At 38.5% G+C, this 21134-nt stretch overlaps 1 protein-coding gene across 2 annotated transcripts in view; it reads right to left on the bottom strand.

Annotated features, from left to right (window-relative positions):
• Positions 1-20140, bottom strand: part of LOC116261577 (protein REDUCED CHLOROPLAST COVERAGE 1) — a 28774-nt gene extending 8634 nt beyond the window's left edge. The window contains exons 1-25 of one of the 2 annotated variants that reach the window (XM_031640406.2): positions 19760-20140; positions 17908-18017; positions 16790-16848; positions 16011-16103; positions 15571-15643; positions 14515-14928; positions 13519-13586; positions 13212-13343; positions 12576-12617; positions 11906-12430; positions 11624-11781; positions 10965-11484; positions 10563-10625; positions 10375-10476; positions 9880-10197; positions 9662-9754; positions 9297-9398; positions 9102-9206; positions 8264-8397; positions 7159-7342; positions 6275-6406; positions 6084-6196; positions 5747-5837; positions 2345-4979; positions 581-1013 (exon numbers count right to left, since the gene is read on the bottom strand). In XM_031640406.2, the coding sequence (XP_031496266.1) occupies positions 2532-4979; positions 5747-5837; positions 6084-6196; positions 6275-6406; positions 7159-7342; positions 8264-8397; positions 9102-9206; positions 9297-9398; positions 9662-9754; positions 9880-10197; positions 10375-10476; positions 10563-10625; positions 10965-11484; positions 11624-11781; positions 11906-12430; positions 12576-12617; positions 13212-13343; positions 13519-13586; positions 14515-14928; positions 15571-15643; positions 16011-16103; positions 16790-16848; positions 17908-17968 (6030 nt within the window). In that variant the 5' untranslated portion in view covers positions 17969-18017; positions 19760-20140 and the 3' untranslated portion in view covers positions 581-1013; positions 2345-2531. Of the gene's footprint in view, positions 1-580; positions 1014-2344; positions 4980-5746; positions 5838-6083; positions 6197-6274; positions 6407-7158; positions 7343-8263; positions 8398-9101; positions 9207-9296; positions 9399-9661; positions 9755-9879; positions 10198-10374; positions 10477-10562; positions 10626-10964; positions 11485-11623; positions 11782-11905; positions 12431-12575; positions 12618-13211; positions 13344-13518; positions 13587-14514; positions 14929-15570; positions 15644-16010; positions 16104-16789; positions 16849-17907; positions 18018-19759 lie in introns of those variants that run through there. The other variant, XM_050079556.1, reaches the window with a different exon arrangement.
• Positions 20141-21134: the final 994 nt, after the last annotated feature.

Here is a 21134-nt window from a genome sequence, read left to right as displayed (position 1 = left end):
TTATATCAAATTGTGGTAAATGGAAGAGGTCGTTTCAATGGTACATTGATAACAGCAGCAATCTGCAGGATTCCGGCTCTCAGATTAGAGCTATCCACGAAATGGTGACTTCTGGTGATCCCATGTCGGTGTCAGTTGTAGCTTTGTTGATGTATAGCTTAGTCCTGCTTTTAGCTTTTTCTGGTTCCATCCATGCTTGTGGTTAGCATTCTTTAATTCTTGGTATTTTTTCCTGTTATTCAGCATTCTTTAATTTTTTTATATTATTTCTTGTTATGAACAAATTGAAGGGGGCCTTCCCGCAGGAGGTTAGGAAAAAAGATAGCCATTCCCGAGTTTTCATGAAATAAGCAATTCCGTCGAAGCACGTGAAGCTGGATTTAAGTAGCCAAAACAAAAGTTACTGTTGGTTCAAGTAGAAGCATAGCATGAACGAAAGATGAGATGAAGCAGTGGATTGAAATCTATTGATATACAACAGCCAGTAACCAACTTTGCCTTCACTGCATAAATGGCCATTTATCATGAAAAATAAGACAGAAATAACTAAAAAGAAAAGCTTCGAAGTTCAAACATGCCATGCAGCAAAACTTGTGGCCCAAAGAATTTTAGGGGCAGTCAAGCATCCCCTTGTCTCATCGCCACAAATTCATATTCTTCTTAATTTAATGGAGCCAGTATGAACCAATTTCAAGTCAATGAAATTTCTCAGAAATAAGGGATAAGAAAATCAATAAACAAAATTTTGAGATATTATTCACTAAAGGGTAAAAAGGCTGAAGAAAATAAAAATTTTCAAGATGCTTGTTCTATCCGGATACCCTTTTTTTCTGACAATCCGGATACAATGTCTGTATTGGTTAAGAATAATGAAATTCCTAGTAAAACTTTCTATTCTCAATACATTGTGCAGAAGTAGATTGCAGAACGTCTGTCAAGCTTGAAAGGTAGTTGCGACCAATTATTTGGAGCCCCCAAAAAATTTGGAAAAACTAACTCTGCCTGAAAGGTACCTGCAAAAAAAAGGTTCTCTGCTTCAGTATTTAGATGAAACATTGAGGAAGTGTGCATTCAGGATGATGCAAAATGAGAATGCTCTACTGCTTTCTTGTCCTCGACAACTTAGAAAGAGAATACAGTCCTTTTGATTGAAAAAGGGAAAAAAGGTCCCTCTCATTCTCTCTCTTTGAATGATAACATATCTAAACTCATAGCTCACCATTCCCAGAAGGAAATTTTACTTCCTCAGTAAATATGCTAAGAAGAGCACATTATCAATTATCCTTGATGGAAACCAGCATTAAGCTGCATTTCCTATAGGTGTTAGATGAGGTCTATGGATTCACCATTAGAAAGAAAAAATAGAACCACAGCAGAATACTGAGGGCTCAATCAGACTCAGGGTTTGTAAGGTTAGGCAGTCAGCTAGGGGAAATTAAGATTCAATTTCCTGGGGGTGCTAGATGAAGTGTATGGACTCCTATTAGAAAGAAAAAACAGGAGCATAGAAGAATAACTGAAGGGATTAATTGGACGCACAATTCGTAACATTAGGCTGTCAGCTAGGGGCCAGTAATCTTAGAGCATGTGCCTTACATCGGAAATGTTAGATGCTTTTCTTAAGATATTTAATGATGGAAACAATGACATCAAGTAATGGCATTAATCTTGAAGAAGGCATGACTGTAACACTTTCAATTTTCTAGAGTCAAAAATAAATCTTAGAAGATGAAGTGTCAGAATTTTTTTATGATTGTTGTTTTGGAACTTTGTCATGGAAAGTTTCCAAACGCAAGAACAATAATCATGCTGACAAGAATTGTTGAGGATTTAATTACAACCAAAGAAATTATAGTTGGAGTCAATGATTATGAACTAATGACTATGAAGGCAACATTCACATTCCCATCACACTAAAACCAGAATTACCTTAAAAAATTAAAAATAAATAATTATGTCGTTAGCATTTCCATTTTGTCAAACCCATAAAGGTGTTTGGACCATACTTTAAGTGACTGGAATATGCAATGGAAAACTTTACTATGTACCTCACTAAAGCCTGTTGATGAAAATTTTGTACCAGGAAAACAAATAGGAAAAAAAAAAGTGTATGACTGCAAGAGAGCTGTAAACATGGATGAGAACCCTCCTTAATCAAGAGAATGAAATTCAACCTGAATAGTTCGAACAGAGCTGCTAGTTCTGTCCAAGTTTAATCCTTGACCATCCAATTAACGTATTGACTGCCCTGACTTGATTGTCTCTTTTGAGAACTTAAGAATGCCTAATAAATCCTAACTCAGTAACATGCAAGCTTAAAATTGTTAAGAAAAACAACACTGACCTGAATTTTGTTCAGAAAGCGAAGTGAAAGCCAGTAGATGACTTAGATAAGAATAGACAGTGCCGTGCAGCGTGTACTATGAGCAGACAGCGAACTGAGAAGTGAAGTTCCAAATAGCCCACGCATTAGAAGATAAATTGACCAAGGTGGAACTACGTGTCATGCTTCAGATGAATGCTTAAGAGCTTTATGCAGCACTAGACTTGATCTCAGGAGCCTGAGATGATAAACCATCTCGAGTGGAAGAAACATTTGTAGACTTGGGAGCTTCACTCCCTCTTACCACTCTGTTGTAAATAACTTTGAACGATTGTGAACCATACGGCCTATTCAACAAGCTCATAGGCAACCTAAGATTCTGCCTTTTTGTTCGTCTCCCTTTTAACAAAATGTTAATGGAACCATCATCCTCACTCTTTCTGCTATTCCTAGCACTTCTGTTCTCACTGCTGCTCTGAAGTTGCTCCCCTGGAGTGACACTTTTTTCACCTGGTGATTTACTGCATTCTTGTTCAAACTCACCAGCTTGGATTCTACTTGAACCAGGCGATTCATCTTTTGTATTCTCCCCAGCAGCATCATCAGATAAAGTGATTGTAGAACTTGCAAGTTCAACTGGAACGTCCATACTTTTAGCTTCACCTACCTTTGCTTCCATTGGAGGGATTGAAGCTGCCAGTTTCAGGTCATCAGGCGGTATTCTGTTCATCTCTTCAACTGTAGGTTTGGCTGCTGGGTCAGTGGCAGGTGGATAGAGGGAGATATCAGGTGGGCAACCTGGCCATACCATTCCGGGCACAAACTCTATAGCATTTGGGTTCATATTGCACTGCCAGGGGTTGTTTGCCTGGAAGTAGTTACTGTTTAGAGCATAAGCACGACCTGGTAATGGTTGTAGTTGGGGGTAAGGAGGATACATAAAGGGCAATGGGTGTAAGACATGAGGTGACCTTGGAGATGCATATGGATGATTGGGGGACGTACAAATGGGTGTCATTGCAGGTACTGCTGTTGGGCTGGGATGGAGAGGCAAGCTCACAGGCCAAGGTGCCACAGCAGGCATGGCACTTGCACCTGGATGAGGGTTGATGTTCATAGGCATGCCTCCATGAACAACCGAAGGAGAAGGATTAAAGGGAGCTGCTGATGCAGATAATTTCTTGCTGTGTACCTCTGAAGTATCCTTGGTCTCAGGAGCAGATGCTCTTATATCTGTTTCACTTTCTCCGCTTGCCAAATTGCCCTTTCCTAGGTTTTCACCTCCCATGGGTGAAGGTATGCTGAAAGATTCAGCTTCTCCCACAATATCTTTTTTCTCACTCTCCACTTCTGGCAACTCAAAGGCTCCTGGAACTGAATCTGTTTCTTTTGATGCAGTCAACTGGCCTTCTGCAATATCCCTGTTATTACTGGGAGCAATTGTTCCTTCAGGATCATTTGCATTCAGTCTGTCATAGACAAGAATATTGCAGGATTCAGCCGCTTCAAGGCCTGAAGAGGCCAAAGTGGAAAGGTTCTCCACCGTTCCTGCCTTTAACTTGCTTTCCTCTTGAGTGCTGCAAATGTTGACGCCAAGAGGTTCGCTTGCTCCCACATATTGCTGGCTTTGCTCATGGTTCTCCAGAACTAAATCCTCACGTTTACTGATCAAAGAGCTCACATCATTATCCTTACCTTTTGCATTTTCTACGTCGTCATTAAGTTCTGTAACAGCTGAAGTTTCAGGTGACATCTGCATAAGATTCTCTGTCTCATTCTCTGTTAGTACCTCTGTGTTTTGTCCACTTTTTTCTGAAACAAGTGATTCCTGAGTCTCACTTTCACCCACTGAATCTGGATTGTCAGTATTTTGATCATTGAGATGTCTACCATGCATCCTCACAATTGTGCCAGGCGGCGCCAGTGCAACATCCTTGTAAGAAGGAGTTTTTCCAAGGGTTGCTGTCAAGCTGGAGGTCCCAACTGCAATGTTCTGTGGGACTGCAACAGTTTGATCACCTTTTGCCATTTTCTGTCCGTCAGATACCAGTTGAGTTCCACTTCCAGGATTTGATGCCTCGCTGCTAATTCTTGTAGCACTAGGAGGATCAGCATTAGTTGATGAAGGCACTGATTTAACTCTATATGTTACAGATTTGACTATTTTTCGACTGAATCTGTTTGCAGGTGCAGTGCTTTTTGTAGGTTGATTCTCCATGTTACCACCAGAAGTAGCAGTTCGTTTTTTCAATAGATAGTAGTGGCCATTCGGATATGAATTTCTTGATCTTTGTTGAAGGGTTTCAGTGCCACTTGCTTCCTTCTTCTGATATAGATAAACTTTTCCAACATTTGTTCGCCTTTGTCGGGATTTCTGCCCTGTAAGGATGGTAGATCTTGGCCTTTGAACAGCTTGCCATCCATCTTCTCCCTCCATATCTACAGTAGAAGGTGCATTTCCAGAAACACCATGCATCTCAGTGACGATTTTTTCTGCATGAGGTTTAGACTGCACTTGCATAGTGCTGCCCAAGTCCTTTGATTCACCAACGTCAGTATCACTAGCCCTTGTATCTTCCTCAGGAGCATCTGTTGAATCTTTTGAAGATTCTTCTGAGCTTGCTCTGCCATAATTTTGGTTCGATTTTCCTTTAGCCTGCAATCAGTAAATTAGTTAAATTATTGTTCTTCTATTCTTTTAGAGACCAGTCATATTTAACTCAGGAAGATTCTCTAACATCTGGATCTTCATGGATTTAAAAAAAATACAAAAATCTATATCAATAGAACAAACCCTAAGTAATATGAACTCTTCAATAGATTTGCCACAGCCTAGCTGACATGTCTCGGATGCAGGAGCAAGTGCTGCTTGGATATGGCTTGGATGCAGCAATGGACAATATGCTTTTTTTTTTAAAAAAAAAAAAAATCAATCACTGGTAAAATCATAGTTTGTTAATGGTTATATAACACCGGTGCTCATGTTTTTTTTTTTTTTTTTGGAAACAATGGCACATCCACACACGCACCTGCATCCACTCTGCACCCTGTGACTGTTTGGCATAAAATAAACCCCTAAAACACACAAGTTTTTCTGATATATCAGAAATAACAAGCTCCACATTCGCAGATGATGTTGAGACATATGGACTACTGGAATGCTTGTTCTCTAATTTATCCTGAATCTTTCTGTCAATGTTTTCTTGACAGCTGCTAGTAAGACGGTACTCCTAAGGAGAGAAGAAGTCGTATGGTAAAGAAATTTTGGATTTTCCTGCCTATGATCAAACATAATTGAACCAGCAATGGTATGATATTACCAGGTAAAAGTGGAGAAGTAAGTAGTTTATTTACTTTACAAGCTCATGTAACTTAATACTGAAGTGACACAAAATCATCAAGCTTGTAACTGCTTGACCATACCTTTGTGCCAATACCCCTTTTCTTTCCACCCTCAGAATCCCTCCCTTTGAGATCATGATTGGGGTTTATGTAGTCAAGCAAATCCGATACACTGCCAGAAAAGGGAAAAATGAGTCAGGACAAGATGAAGTTATCGACAAAATTTTGCTCATAACATTGCTGATATTTAAGGGAAAATGTCAAAATATGATTTTTTTTTTCCCCAGTATGGTTCTGTACCAGCATTCCACAAATTAAAGCAAGCATATCCAGTTGCTGCAATTTGCATGATGCTTGAATGCAGATTCTCTAAGCTTATTATGGCTCAGTAATTTTTGTTGATTTGGTAGTTAACTACCTGAGGTGGCCTTTACTGGCAATGGATGCATCAGGCTTTCGTGTTCCATTTCGAGCAGCTTCTTGCTGTTCAAAGGCCTTGGATTCAAAATACTCAAGCCACGCAGCAGCATCCTTCAGTATTCAGTACAACAGTTTATATCTCAAGGTAAGTTTGACTGCTGATTTTGAATTACCCAGAAGAAATATTACCTGAGTACGCAAATCATCAGGACCTAGTTTGGCCCTAAGAATCTGCAATGTTGTCTGTTCATGTTGAACACTCAGAGGATATGCTTCCATTAACGAGAGAGCAATGGCAATAGCATGGTAGCTTGCAGCAGTCTAGAAAAATATTACAAAATATAAAATTTGCTTATGCCCCAGAGTCAAACTGAATTTAAGAAAGATCCATTCTAGTAACAATGCCAACAAAGGTTAGAAAGACAAAGCTAGCAAGTTCTACACAACAATGCACCACAGCAAGTGTTTTGCACTTGAACGGCAAGCTGCCTAAAAGGTGACAAACTGATGAACTGATCGAGATACGCAAGCATGCAGAGTGGGCCACAACATTTTAAATTCATGAAAAAATTGATCATATAACTTGTAATAGACAAAAAAAAGTGATCTTGTCCATGTCTGTCAGAGAGAGAAAGAGAGAGAGTTTCTAAGTTCTGAGAAGGAATGACACGATTCAATCTCAGGAAGACTGAGCTAGTGTAAATTTCACATTATCTTCTAACTGTCTTTCCAAAGAAAGTGCAACAGTTTCATCCAGTGGCTGAGAAGACTGAGCTCCATATTGGATTCAACTTAGAAGTGACATGGCAAGTATATATATAGTCATAGCGCAGTAAGTGAAACTCTGTTTGATGCAGCAGAATTTCTACAATGCACACTTCAACTGGTTTGTCAAAGTTGGCGGAGAACTGGACCCACATGTGCCAAAGCTGTGGCCACATAGTGAGAGCGAGCCATACCCCAAGCTGGGCAAATGAAAGGTCTCTAAAAACAACTTCTATTCATTCTCACTTGTAATTAACTCAACAGTTAAGAAAGAACTAGGTAAACGGGATTCAATAATAAAAGAAAACCTGAATATGATCCGGACCAAGCAACTTTTGGTTGCATTTCAGGGCCTTGTGCAAATACCGAAGTGCTACATGTACATTGCCTAGGCCTTCCTCCATCATGGCTACATTGATATATGTAGCAGCTGTGTTTGGATGAGATGGCCCACATGTAAGATGTAACAGATATAATGCACGCTTCACATACCTGGTCAACCAGAAAATAATTATCAGAGAATGGAGGGAAAGATAAAGGGGGAGCAGTATCAATTAACCTCGACAAAGAGATGCATAAATCAACAACACCAATTTCAAGGAGCTTCAACTTGCCAGGAATTTGGCAACTTAAATGCAGTTCACGCGATGATCATTCCTGTCCTTTGTTTGAAAGCAACTAGGCCACTCAAAAGCATATGGTTTTGAGGATGGAATCTCATTATTCACACAATCAGTAGAGCAATGTTTCGACAAAACTAGTACTAACAAACATCAGATTACATTTTAGAAATAACAACAGTCTTATTGTCTATAAGGCCCTTTTCTCAAAAAGTGCCTTTGCCATCTTTCATATGCATTCAAGCATTCTCATGGCATATGCAAGAGCAGGTGAATAGTTGGCTGCATGTGGGTGTGTGGATTCTCATGGTAGGCAAAGAGTCAATTTTGTTATTCAATGTTTTATGGGGCCCATGGGGCAGGAGCCCACCAGCCAGCTCCAGCATGTTGCAGGATGTGCAGATAATCTTCACAAGAGAGGTCAAACCATGCCTCCATTTGATAAAAATCAATACTTGAAACATACTATTCTCAATGAAAATACAAAAAACGTTTGGGCTTCAATATGTACAAGCTTTAGGATTGTAAAATTTTGAACCATATAGAAACCTATTTTCGTACTGTAGCTATACATCAAGTATTGTTTCATACAACATTCATCCATGCAAAATAAACATCACTATTTTCGAATGGAGAAAGCCTATGGCCCTACTGCAAATGGCACTGGGCAGGATTTCAGCAGGTACAACAAAAAATGTACAACTCCCTCCACACACATGTGCTTTCACTAACGCACACACATGTAAGAGAAAAGAATTTCACAACAGAAATAGTTAGGAAAGCTCATCCATACTTCAGTGCCAGTTCTGTGTGTTGTAACCGATAATAGAAAACTGCAAGGTCTCCATAACTCTTCATGGTATCTGGGTGGTCAAGGCCAAGCTCCCTCTCATTAATATCCAGAGCCTTTTGTTGATATATGGTCGCCTGTTCAACCAATTGAAAAAGACAATGATCAAGAACTGCTTGCAACTTATTAAGAGATTGCGACCATTATCACATGCATATGCCCAAAGATATGGAAAAGCAACCATTTGTATTAAGTTCCAATATAGTTTCTACTTTCTATAGAAGGAGATACAAAATGGAGTATCCATACGATACAGTTTACAACTAAATTGCAGATTACATTAAATTTTCTTATTGTAAAATTCCAAGAAAGAATTCTGACAAATTACAAAACAAAAACCAACAGTATTACAGAAACAAGTATGAATTATTAGGATAGATAAAGAAGAATATTTTGTTAGTGTGCTCTGTTCACATTAAACCTTTGAAGACAATACTGCTACCATGTAAATAAATAAAACAGACCAATTTCAATGAAAACAAATGTATATTTAAGAATCTCTGGCATAGTGTAATTCTTAACTCTCAAAAGTTATTTTGACTCCTTTTCACTAAAGGACACCAATTCTAGGCTGGCCTTTATACCATGTGTCTGCATATCATGTGTACAAATGCAAAAACATATTTATGCATGCATTCACATCTCTCCACATTCCAATTATCACTGTAGCTTATATATCCATGTCCTATGGTCATGTTATATCCTACAGAGATGATGAAATAGATATTTCAATAAATAATAGGATCCAAGTGTCAAGGTGAATGAATAGATAAGGTGGAACCTGATTAAAGTCACCAGTATGATATAGAACCACTGCTAGAAGGCTGTAGGCTCCAGCAGTCATCCGATGGTAAGGACCACATACTGCTACAAGCTTTGCCAAGGCCTGCGATCCAACACAGAATCAAGCAGCATATAAGTTTTCTTTGCAGGTTTTCATGCTCGCCCTGCTAATGATACAACTACAAATGAACACCTTTGTTCCATGATTAACAGCATCTTCAAGCTTTCCCTTATCAAGAGCTGTTTTTGAGGACTCCAGAAGGGTCCGGCCGTCGGCAGATGAGCAAGCAACTTGCTGCGATAAGAAGAAAATTCAAGGCATTAAATTAACTGCTGATTAATTTAACCCAAATAACTATTTTTTTTAATTTTATTTTTTGTATATTTATTGTAATGCAGTGTGGTTACAGGCAGATCGCAGGTAAACAACCAGAACAGTAAAACCATTGAATAGGATCCTTACCCTCAAGGCCTGTGCTAAGTGTCAGTTATACAAAGGTCCATCCTACTTCATACAAAATAAATGCACAAAAAGTGGTATCTTATGCAATGAATCACCTTATGCACTGGTATCAAGCTAATAACATCTCTTTTCCTGAAGGGGTTTGAACCTTCCATATCGTAATCCCGAGGAGCCAACTCCACCCCTACCTGAAGGAACATTTATTTATTTAGTTAAAGTTGAACTTCATTTTGGCAATATATATATATATATATATATATATATATATATATATCCAAAAAGAGAAGCACATAAAAATGAAATTTTGTATTACTTTGTGGCACAATCCCCTTAAAATAGCAAACTTTCGTATATCTCGATAGCTGTTGCTGGTTAACTCCCATTTGTATCTCTTCATTAAGAACAACTCCAACCATCTCCAGACAAGGGCATTCACGTTGCAGCTGCCATGAGATTCCCTTACTTCGGGAACTCCAAGCAATATGTTTAGAGTTACAGCTATTAAAGCTGCCAGCTCTTCCCTACTAGGAGCAGCCGCTATCACAGCTCGAAGAATATGCTTGAAAGCTCTTACAATCATCTCATGAACACAGAGCGACTGCACATGTGAAAGCTTGTCTGACAGTTTAACCTGGTTAAGAAAAATGATGGGATCATTACTTATTGATTCAAAAAATACTTTACTTTTTGCATGGAGTAGTACAAATTCCAGACTGATAACTAGCAAATTGAGAAACTAACCGCTGCTCAATTTACTGACGTCAAATAGCCCATTAGTTACAAGTTAAGATCTAAACATAAGACTTACAACTTGCCCAAGTGAGCGCATCTGAAGGCCCCTGGTATGCATGAAGTCTGTCAGTGTCCGGCCATCAACAGGTGAAAGTTCCAATGAACCAAAATCCGCAACCTAATATAAGGGAGAACTTAAAACAACTAATTAGTCTATGCAGCACAGTCAAGCATGTGAATCATCCAAAGAGCAATCATAATTACCAGTTTGGGTAGCGCTACTTCTTCGTAATATTTCTGCACCATCTCATTGAGTTCCTCGATTGACTGCCAATAATATATAAAATGAATATAAGCACACTTATTCACTGTTCAAGTGCTAGACATCTACAAACATATAAACTCTTCCAAAAGACATACAATCACCACACTTATTCATTGTTCAAATGCTAGACATCTACAAACATATACTCTTTCAAACGATACGCAATCGCCACACTTTCATAGGGTAATAAACCAGGTTGGTTTGCCTCTAATTCATTTTCAGATGCCTTAGATTTCAAAATGAATAATTTTGGTTCTATGTCAATTCTAAATATCAATGATAAAAAGGTTATTAGCATTATATGTCATAAATTTTATCTCTGAATTAATTTTTGTACATACCTTGCAATGAAGGCCAGTTTCAGATTCTTTCAGCCGCGTAAAAGCTGAATCGGTTAATAACAATTTAAGTGCTGCTTCATTCTCCAATGCTCTGCTTACAGATTCATGGTCGATGGGCTTTGAATTTTCACTTTCACCAGTTACAGTATTATGTTTCTCATCATCCAGCTGCAGTCTGGAAGTGCTCACATCAGTTTTCTTCTTAATACTCCTGACCAACCGAAGTGGCTTTCCAAGCCCCTCAATAGTTTTTTCAGTTTTTGCCTTTTCATTTGATTTCTTTTTTTCTTTTTCAGCTGTGATCTGGTCTTGCAAATGTTGTATCCAGCATGCTCCAAGTTCCCACCTTATAAAGCTGCCCCTGTCCTGCTCCTCCAGCTGAAGCTTATTCAGACTTTCTTCTAATATTCTCTTGACAAAAATTTGGGCTGAATGAAGCTCCTCAATTTCCAAGTTATGTAAATGTGGTGTTAATTTACTGTTTGGCTGAAGTGGCTTTTTGTGAAGAAGTGCCCTCAAACTGAAATGCCCACATTCACACATGACACATGTTAACAAGAAAGTGGACATGAAAAAATGGAAAGAAAAACTAACATTATGTTAGATGAGAACTTGAAGCACTATGAGGGAAGGGAATTCTTAAGGCGCTAACAAACAACCTATTGATGTTCAGGGCATTGGAACCCCCTTCAGGTTGGTCACCAATCTCACAGCTCTGCACAGAAGAAAGAACTTTGTCTTTCCTACCGCTGTCCACTTTAACTACAGCAATATAACCACAGTACCGCACATTGATGACACCCAGAGTGGCAATGTCCTGCAGTCAAGAATTCATATTTTTGGAGCTGAGCAATATGATTTTGAAACTACTGAATTACACATAAATTTATGAGAGAAATATTGCAACTGATGAACACAATAAAGAAGACCGCAGTACTTACATGTGCCGCTGTATTTTCGTCAGCAGTTATTCCTTTCAGCAAATTCCTCTCAGCAACTTTCTTGGGGTCCATGCCAATTGATTTACTTCCATCAATTCTCGTGTCCACTTTGCAACTAGCATCAGGAGCATCCTTCAAGACTGTTATGCATAAATCCCCTACTCTCTCCGTGTGCAGGATTTCAGTAGTGCCATCTGCAGAAGCTGAATCTGATCTCTCCATGACACTCCGCACACAGGAAACAGCTTTAAAAATTGCAACATCTACAAAAAGGCTGTGCAGCAAGAAAGCCTTCCGATCGCGAACCTGACGTTCCTCTGCAGTCTTGCAAGGCATGGAAGCAAGGACTGAAAACTCATCTGCCCAAGGAATTGTATCAAATTTCCCATCTCTTCCTAAGCCACCTCCATTGCCTCCCCAGGTCTCATCCTCTGTAGGAAGTGGAGGAAAATCTGAAGGGGACTGGGAAGCTACAGTGGGGACTAGCCATGTATTTGCACGGAAACCATACGGAAGATTTCCAAACTGCATCAACAGAACAGCCAAACAAATCAAAATCAAAATCTGCCATTATGGTAGAATAATGCAAGTGAATATTTAAAGTTCTACACTAATCATACTCATTTTTTTCAGTAAAATATGAAGTTGACATTGGATAGAAAATAGAGACCTTGTTGCGCTCTGCGAATGCTTTCATGAGATCATCATAGGCCTGCATGGAAATAAACCAGGATTGCTTAACCTATTTTAAAAGAAAGAAACAATTTATACACGAGAAACTATTCAACTTTTTCAATTTTCACAAAAGGTAACCAAGCTAACAGTTTATGCACAGGAAACTATTCAATTTTTTCACAGAGACAACCTATTTGTAACTCATAATGATGAGAGTAGGAATTGAAAATTATTAGTAGTTGGAAATAAGAACCAGGAAGCAATCATTTCAAAAAAAAATTATGATACAGAAGGCGGGAAACAATTAGAAAACGATACATTAGATAATGTAATATACCAATAGATTGACACAAATAGGCAAAAAATTTTAAAATAAGAAAGAATGAAGTGTAAGAAGTGACATGGAAGGCCAGTTCGGAGTCGGATGTCCGAATCGAGATGCCCAAGACTGGGAATTGAGATGTTTTTTGGGAATTTAATTCCTGACGGATTCTGCTTTCCAATTCCTAGGAAGTGAGGTTCCTACTAGCTCTAACCAAATATGAAACAGCAGAACATCCAACAGTTGAATGCACATTAAAGGAAGCTCAAATCAAAGTGTCAAATTGGATTAAAACATGTGCAGACTCACATTATCAAAGGCTCGACTAAGCTGCCGAAGCAAGTCAACAAGATTGTGGCACAGTATCCTCTGCTTCCCATCCCTATAGAATCCTTTGGTACAGGCTTCAACAACAAACAGCTTTCCATTGCAAAGTTTTACCTGTCCACCAACAAATTCAAAGTTAGAAAGCACGAAGGATCTTCTGGTTAAGTTGAACTGGTCTTTACTTGTGCACAGAAATCAGTTGCAAGTTGGTGCAATGCAGACAACCAGTTTTCCAGTTAAATTGATAGCAAAGATAACAATTTAAACGCAGTAAGAGATGATTTTTTACTTCAAGAGAGAAGAGATCCCCATCGGAACGAGTTTCATCACCACTTTGCCTGGTAGACCTCCGTATGACTGCCAAATTTAGAGCCAAAACAGTGGATTTAGTGTTACCAACATGAACTATATGACTTCCAGAGTTGCAGTAGATTATCCAAAATAATAATAACAATAATATTAGAGTTATCACGAAAAATACGAAGGTCAAATCCGCATTTTACCATTTGGGCGCTCTTAAACATCGCAATCACATAAACTTAAATAAGAAATTTTAAATCCTAGGATTAAATAAATCTCATAAACGAGCTAGTAATTCTATGTGAAAAGTGTTCAGAAAAGAAAGGGAGGAACTATGCGAGGTACTATGGGATTTGGGAAGTCTGGGGAGATTAAAGGTAATTCATCTCATTTTGCAAAATCGTGATATTACTTTTTTTTCCAAAAAAAAATCGTCTAAATCAGGAAAAATAAAATGAAAGGCCCCATAATACATTAGAAGGATTATTAACGTTTCATAAGTAAGTTGTCTATGTTTTTAAATTTATTTTGTTCTGCCGAGTTTTTTGCCTATAAAATCCCGAGAAAAAATGAGAAAACTGGAAGCTTCTTGACATTTTGAGCTTTTTGATATCTTGGCAGTAACCTAACAATATATCGACGAAAATAAAAAATTAAAAAGACCTAGCTAAAGATATTTTAGTATTGCTTAAAATATTGAGCCAAGTTGTGGCATCTAAATAAAAGCGTGACAAAAACATGTGTGACTAAAAAATATCATGATTTTATCTTATAAATGTCTTGATAAATCGATGTTTTTAAAGTATGTGAATTTTCAAAAACATCATTCTTTTCTCGATGGAGAAACTTTAAAAAACTGCTAATAATTGTTCGTATAGTCTGATCGTGTGGAGCTACTGCCAAGTGCCAAGCCATTCCGGATAAAATTAAGACAAGATAAATTGAATGCGGAAGACGAGAGAGCGAGAGGAGAACGAGAGCTTACATTGCAGAGGAGGCATGAGGTGGGAGAGGGAGAAGAATTCATAAAATTGAGCGAGTCGGGGGAGGGCGCCGCTCACCTCTCCCTCCCCCTCCGTCACGTCCTTCGCGCCGGCCGACAAAGAGTCCGTCGAGCTGCTATTGACGTTGGTGGTGGTGACGCCGCTGCCTCCGCCGTCCTTCGTCGTGGTGGTGGCGGTGGTGGTAATGGTGCGCTTCTCTGCTGTGCCTCCACCACCCCCACCTGTACCGTTGGCTGCTGCGCCATCTTTGGGTGGTGGTGATGGCTCCTTCTTGGGGTCGGCCTTGGATCTGGCGGCGTTGGTCGCGGAGGAAGAAGGGCCGAACCAAGTGGTGCAGGCAACAATGTCCAGCAGCCTCCTCACATGCGCCACCGCCGAGTTCTCGTCGTAGTCCTCTGCATTTTTCTCAAACCCATGAGGAACAGAAACGAATAACTGGGAGAGAGAGAGAGAACGCTTCACATACATACATGCAACGTGAATACGAAAGCTCTTAGAATCGGGTTTCGATTCAAACCCAGACGGGTCCAATTCAGATCCAACTAGTTGGCAAACCTGTATTAAATCAGCATTGACTTGTTGCAGTAAAAAAATTAACTAGCAATTCCAATTTGTCCTGCTTTTGGATATCCAGGTGCTCCAAGTAAGCCTTAGGTTGTGTTTTGACATCCATGGTGATTTGAGATCGTTACAATCTCAGATCTAGGGATTTAAGGTTGGATTCTCCCTTATCTGACCTTAAATCTATGGTTTTTAACATGTAATATGAACTTTAAATCCATGTTACTGAGATCCTCAACCCCAAAACACACTTTTTTTTATGTAGTCTCGGATTGAATATCCAAGATTACCAAACACAACCTTTATGTTTCCAAGTCTTGGATTTCTCCATCAGTGTTTGAACAAACAAAAAAAAAAAAAATCTGAGTACAGTATATTGTGTAACTTATTGCATCGAGCAGTGTATTTAATCACATTTTCTCAAGCTGCTATGATTGGATAAAGTCTGTATAAAAGATTTTTTGGACATTAATTACCTTCCACAAGTGTAAGGACTGGCGGCTTCAAGGCAGAGACGTCCACTGAATCCTTCAATCTATGTCCTCTGACCTGCACAGTTTTGCAAACAGTACTATAAATGTGACTTGAATTGCAAGGGTTTTGAATATGAAATCCGGCTGAATTGGATCCATTCAACCAAATCTTGGTGATCCCAAGATACCATCTAGGGGTATGTCAATGGATCTCCCAAATCCAAATTCAAATTAAGATCCAAATCCAGATATCTATTTCTTTTTTCATAGATCAAGCAAGTGACGCAGCTGCATGGTCAAGTCACTGTCATATCTAATAGATAGCTTTCTTTTCTAAATCTCCAAGAAAAAAGGATGATCTTCTACTAGATTTTGTCAAGAATGTTATCAAACATGAACTTGATCTTGGAGAGATGCATTAATAAAGTTAATCAGTCGGCTACCTCATGGGACAGTGAATAATTGGTGATGCTACATGTCTCTGTGTTCACAGCCAATAATCTCCGGACGTCCATGATCCTGTCCGTCGATATTCCCTGCAACAAACAAGACAAGAAATGCATCAATATATAAATATATATATATATATATATATATAAGTAATGTCATTTCAAGCGTCACTGTATGAAAGGCCGAACTTTCCATCGTGCTCAGTAAATAGATTTATGAATGTGACAAATACAGCCGAAATTTTAACTGAAGGGGCACTAAATCAAAACTATGATGCTTCGACTATTATATATATATATATAAATAGCTAAGTATTTGAAAGCATCAATGTAAAAATAAAGGTATAACATGTGGCTCTGCCACTGGTTTTGGTATAAATATTGAGTTAGAAATGGAAAAAAAAATTAAACAAAGAAGGAAAGGACATAGAGATGTTTCAGAAACACCAAAAAACCATACATTTTTTACGTTTCTTTTAACATTTTTAACAATTTTTGGTAAGACAATTAACGTAGCACAAATTTCATAGTTTTTATTATTTTTCATGATTTTTTCAATTTTTAAAGTCCTATTTTTTTTCTGGGAAAACAGACTAATTCCCAGTGAACACCCAAGAAGATTGTAAACAAAAAGACCCAAGAACAATACTGTGGCAGTATTGATTCAGACCACAATAAGAAACCATATTTTGCAATTTACATTCACTGAGATGCATATCCAACTGATAAGCCAATTAACTGGGCTTATTGGCAGCGAATTAAATTCTTCATACCTTGAGAATAACTTGAGAATCATTTGGGAGGTTCACGGTGATGTCCAAAACCACAGGAACTGCACAAAGAAACATAATGGTTACCAAGCCAAATTAAGAACATACTAATTCCATTTTCTCAAATGCAGATTCTCTTTACCTAACAAGTTATCAGCCTTAAAAATCTTGATTGAAGTCCAAAACCCTTTTAGCTGAAATCCCCACAAGATATCTTTCAAAAGATTACTCATCGTTCCTTATAGTTTTCATGTGTTTAATACAATTTAATTGTTTTTGCTACTAGAACAACATATTGTAAGTCTCAAGATTTTTTCACAGTTTCTTTTATAACTTTCTGAAGTTTTACTGTAAGTTCGTGCTTTAAGGAATGACAATTTTTTTATTATTTTTTAAAACTGTTTGAAGAAGTAAGACGTCAGCATTAATTTCTTCTTGGCAGAGAACAAATTTATTGCAAGGTTTGCATTATCGAGATATAGCAGTGATGACTGAGCAACATCTTGTGATTATCATTGTGTGTGAGAGAGAGAGAGAGAGACCTGACAGCGTTGCATGTGAGAATGTTTAATGAAGATGACATGTGAGAATGTTTAATGAAGTTCAAAATTTGGCTCTTCTACATAGTTAAAGCTTCAAGCGATATTCAGCATTCCCTTAAGGCCGATACCATTTCCAAATGACCACCATTCACGCAAAGATTCATTATAGTGTCAAGAAATACCACAAAATAAATTCATATATATATATATATATATATATATATATATATATATATATATATATATATATATATATATATATATATATATATATATATATATATATAATAATAATAATAATAATTGAAATTGTTGGCATGCCTAAATTGCCCATATTTTTGTCATCTGCCACTCTTAAGATGAGAAAGCAGTTCGGGCATGCTATAATATTGAATGTTCACAATTTTGTCTCACATTCTTAATATCTCATCTACCGGATCTGAAAAAGATCAATGTGCTTCGTATCCTTCGATATTCCCTATGTTCAATGCACGCATTCATATATATTTGTATATCGTTGCATGTGTAGTGTGTGTGAGAGCGCATGCACGCTCAACATGCATGTGTAAAATGCCTTACTCTTTTCTTCCTTCTTCTTCTTCTCGCCCTTGGACTTGCTCCGTCCTCCTTTCGGCGCCATCTCGCAAACAACTTAGCCTCCAACCGTGGAAGGAAGACCCGCTTAATACCTTCATTGAAGAAACATATAAACCCGTTACAACTTTACAATAATTTTTACCAAATGCAGGAATCATCACACACACACACACATATATATATATACACACACATATATGTGTGTAATTGAATGAAAGTAAAACAGTGGTTTTCCAGTGAAAGCCATGAAAGGAAACCCTAAAACAGCAAGTGAGATGAAAAATGAGACAGCACATTGCATTGCATGGACAAAGTAATTAAGAGGTCGGTTGTACAACAGCCAAAGTGGCAAGTTGCTGAATCTGCATTTAACATGTCTTTCCCAAACAAAGCTTTCAGTTTGAAGCTAAAGTGGCCACCATAAACAGGCTGTAGTAAGGCCAAAGTGGGCCAGCTCAACCGGGCACGGAACCCCGTTATGGTTCGGGATGCATACTGATCTTAGATCGAATCCCAATGTTGCCATTCTGCGGCCTAAGCTTACGTAGAGTTTGGTCAGGTCCGGACCCAAAGTCGAGGGTCAGTTTGGACTGTTCCGGACCCGATTTATTTGAGAAATCCGATTGCATTTTTTTCCTTTGTTATATATATATATATTTTAGTTTTACATTTTTTTTTGAAAAAAAACAAAGACGGCAGGTCAACAAAATGGGCTTCCTCTGTCAGGGACAGCGGACCAGCCAAGCCTGATTTTCGCAGCCCGTGACCTGCTTAACGTTAAATACGTATTTAGCCGATAACATTAATCCGAGAACTTAACGTCGAGATAGAAAATCAGCAGCAGCACCATGGTGCTCGAGTTTGCATCAGCACGAAATTCGGACCGTTGGGTTTGAAAGATTAACGATATGGACCGTTGATTTTTCGGCAAAAAATATTTGAGAAAAAAAAAAAACTTTCGTTAAATTGTTGGCTTTGGATTCTTATTTGCATTTGAAGGCGGCACAAGAGTTTCGAACTCGGCCAAATGTGAAGAAAAATGGACGGTTGGGATTAATCCACCCCCATTCTAGTGGGCCACGCCTGACCATGGGATGCTGCTGTCAACCTGCAGTCCCTCTGAGCCGTCGGATCCCCAAGATGGACGGTTTATAACTCGTTCGAGAAGCAGGAAACCGTGTCCGAGACAAGGACAGCTCTGAAGTTGAAGCTAAACACTCCGCCTGCGGAAGCATATTGAAAATATCGGTCACGATATTTTCATGAATATATCGACCATTTTAGCTCCACCGTGAAACCAAGGGTGCAACCATATACACCTTTTTGCGCAAATAATTTTCTCGAAAAAAAAATTATTCATTTGCTCATTCATTTAGTGGAAAATTACAGCTGCGCGGTTACAGCTTTTTCTTTTTCCGGAGAGGTTGTGTGCCTCCAGAGAAGCATCAGAGTGCATCGCCCGAAAAGGAAATGGAAAACGCAAGTAATCGAAGGGCGGCGTAAGTGATAGGTAAAAAGAAAAAGAACAGTAGGAAACCGAAGCAAATTGTCATATCCGTGACTTTGGGTGACGTTTACGTAATTCCTATGGCCATGTTATCTTCTTCAGAGACAGAGAGCCCATGGATGAGCAGTAAAGCTAAAACTGGAAAACTTATTAAAATTAATGGAATAAGGAAGAGCAAGAGAGCGCAGCAATCTTCCGAGAAATGAATTAAGGAATAAAGGATGAAACAGCTTCGCAAAAGACAGCAGAAGTTTTCCGGTAACGGAAATCCCTACCGGAAAGAAATTAATTAATCTTTGCAGTTGAAGAGGCGAGAAGGGAGCGTACCAGATGAAGGGAGAGTAAGCGGCGGCGGCGGCTTCCGACTGGAAAACTCAACTCAGAGAGGAGAGGAACAGGGCCACCGCCATTAAAGCTTCATTTCAGACGTCGCCTTGTTGAAGCTTCTAGAGGGCTTACAGAAAATTCTAGATTGTTGGTAGTGCCGGGGAATGAAGAAAAGGGAGGGGGGAAGTCGATTTCGATGACGGGAACTAATGCAGAGATGAAGAGGTGTGGCGGGGGAAGGAATGAAAAGATGGAGAGGGAGGAGTGGAGGCGTAGCGGCAGAACAGAAGATAAGAGAGGGAGAGAGTAGAGAGAGAGGGGGGGCGCTGATAAGGTAGGAAGGGCGGAGATTCAAGAGTCAGGGAGGGAGTGTGTCCTCTGGCTATAGGGGAAGACGGATTTTCTCTCTCTCTTTCTCTGCCCCTTTTTATTTGTTTTATTTTTTGTTTTTTCTCCGTTCTTACAATGTTCTTTCGTGTTTAGAAAAAAGGTTAATCAGAAGAGAAAAAGACAATAATGACCTCCATTATATATATATATATATATACATTAAAAACAAAAAATGCTTTTTTAACACCTTTTTAACGTGTTTTTTTCATTTTTTTAATGCTAAAACAGTTTTTCTTATTTCTTATTTCTTATTTATTGCAAATCTACTTCTGAATATTTATGTTATTAGTGTATCACTTATTATATTTTTCTTTATGTTTAGTTTTTTTAATAAAAAAAATTGTCATATTTTTTTTTTCAAGCTCATCGGATTATATCCAAGAAAAATTTAACCTTTTAAAACTTTAAAGCGTTATTTGTAATTAGAATATATATATATATATTTTGCAAGTCCAACAAGTAATGCTTTGACGGCCTTGCAATCTCTTAGAATCTGTCCATCAGTCTCTCATTCCCACGAATGTCAACAATGATCAAATATGCAATTGAAGGGCATGTTGGAATGATCGGATCTGGATTTGACGGCCATCGAATTCGATTACATGAACAGAATTGAATATGTTTCTCTATTCTGTACGTACCCTAATTTTCTATCGGATCTGACTGCGCAATATCCAATTAGTCGGAGGCAGTTATGGCTAACTATAATCCAAATTGGAACCATTTACATTCTTATTTCTGTTTATTATTATTACTTTTCCAGTCCACGAATTCTTGATGCAAACTAATCGAGATCCGAACATACATTTGCAATAGTGGTATCTTTGACATGCCTCAAGGGGCATAGCTACGTTGAGCTAGAAACCTGTACTAAGGCAGGTCTCTAGTTCGATTCTCGTGGGCGTTATGTTCCTGTGTCTTAAGGCGGTAGGGCGCGGCATCTAAGCTGAAGAGTGCACCATTGCTATCGCTGACACCGACGCAG

The sequence above is a fragment of the Nymphaea colorata genome, chromosome 9 (genome assembly GCF_008831285.2).
Source record: "Nymphaea colorata isolate Beijing-Zhang1983 chromosome 9, ASM883128v2, whole genome shotgun sequence".
Classification (NCBI taxonomy): Eukaryota; Viridiplantae; Streptophyta; class Magnoliopsida; order Nymphaeales; family Nymphaeaceae; genus Nymphaea; species Nymphaea colorata.
This window is presented reverse-complemented; position numbering and strand designations above follow the sequence as displayed.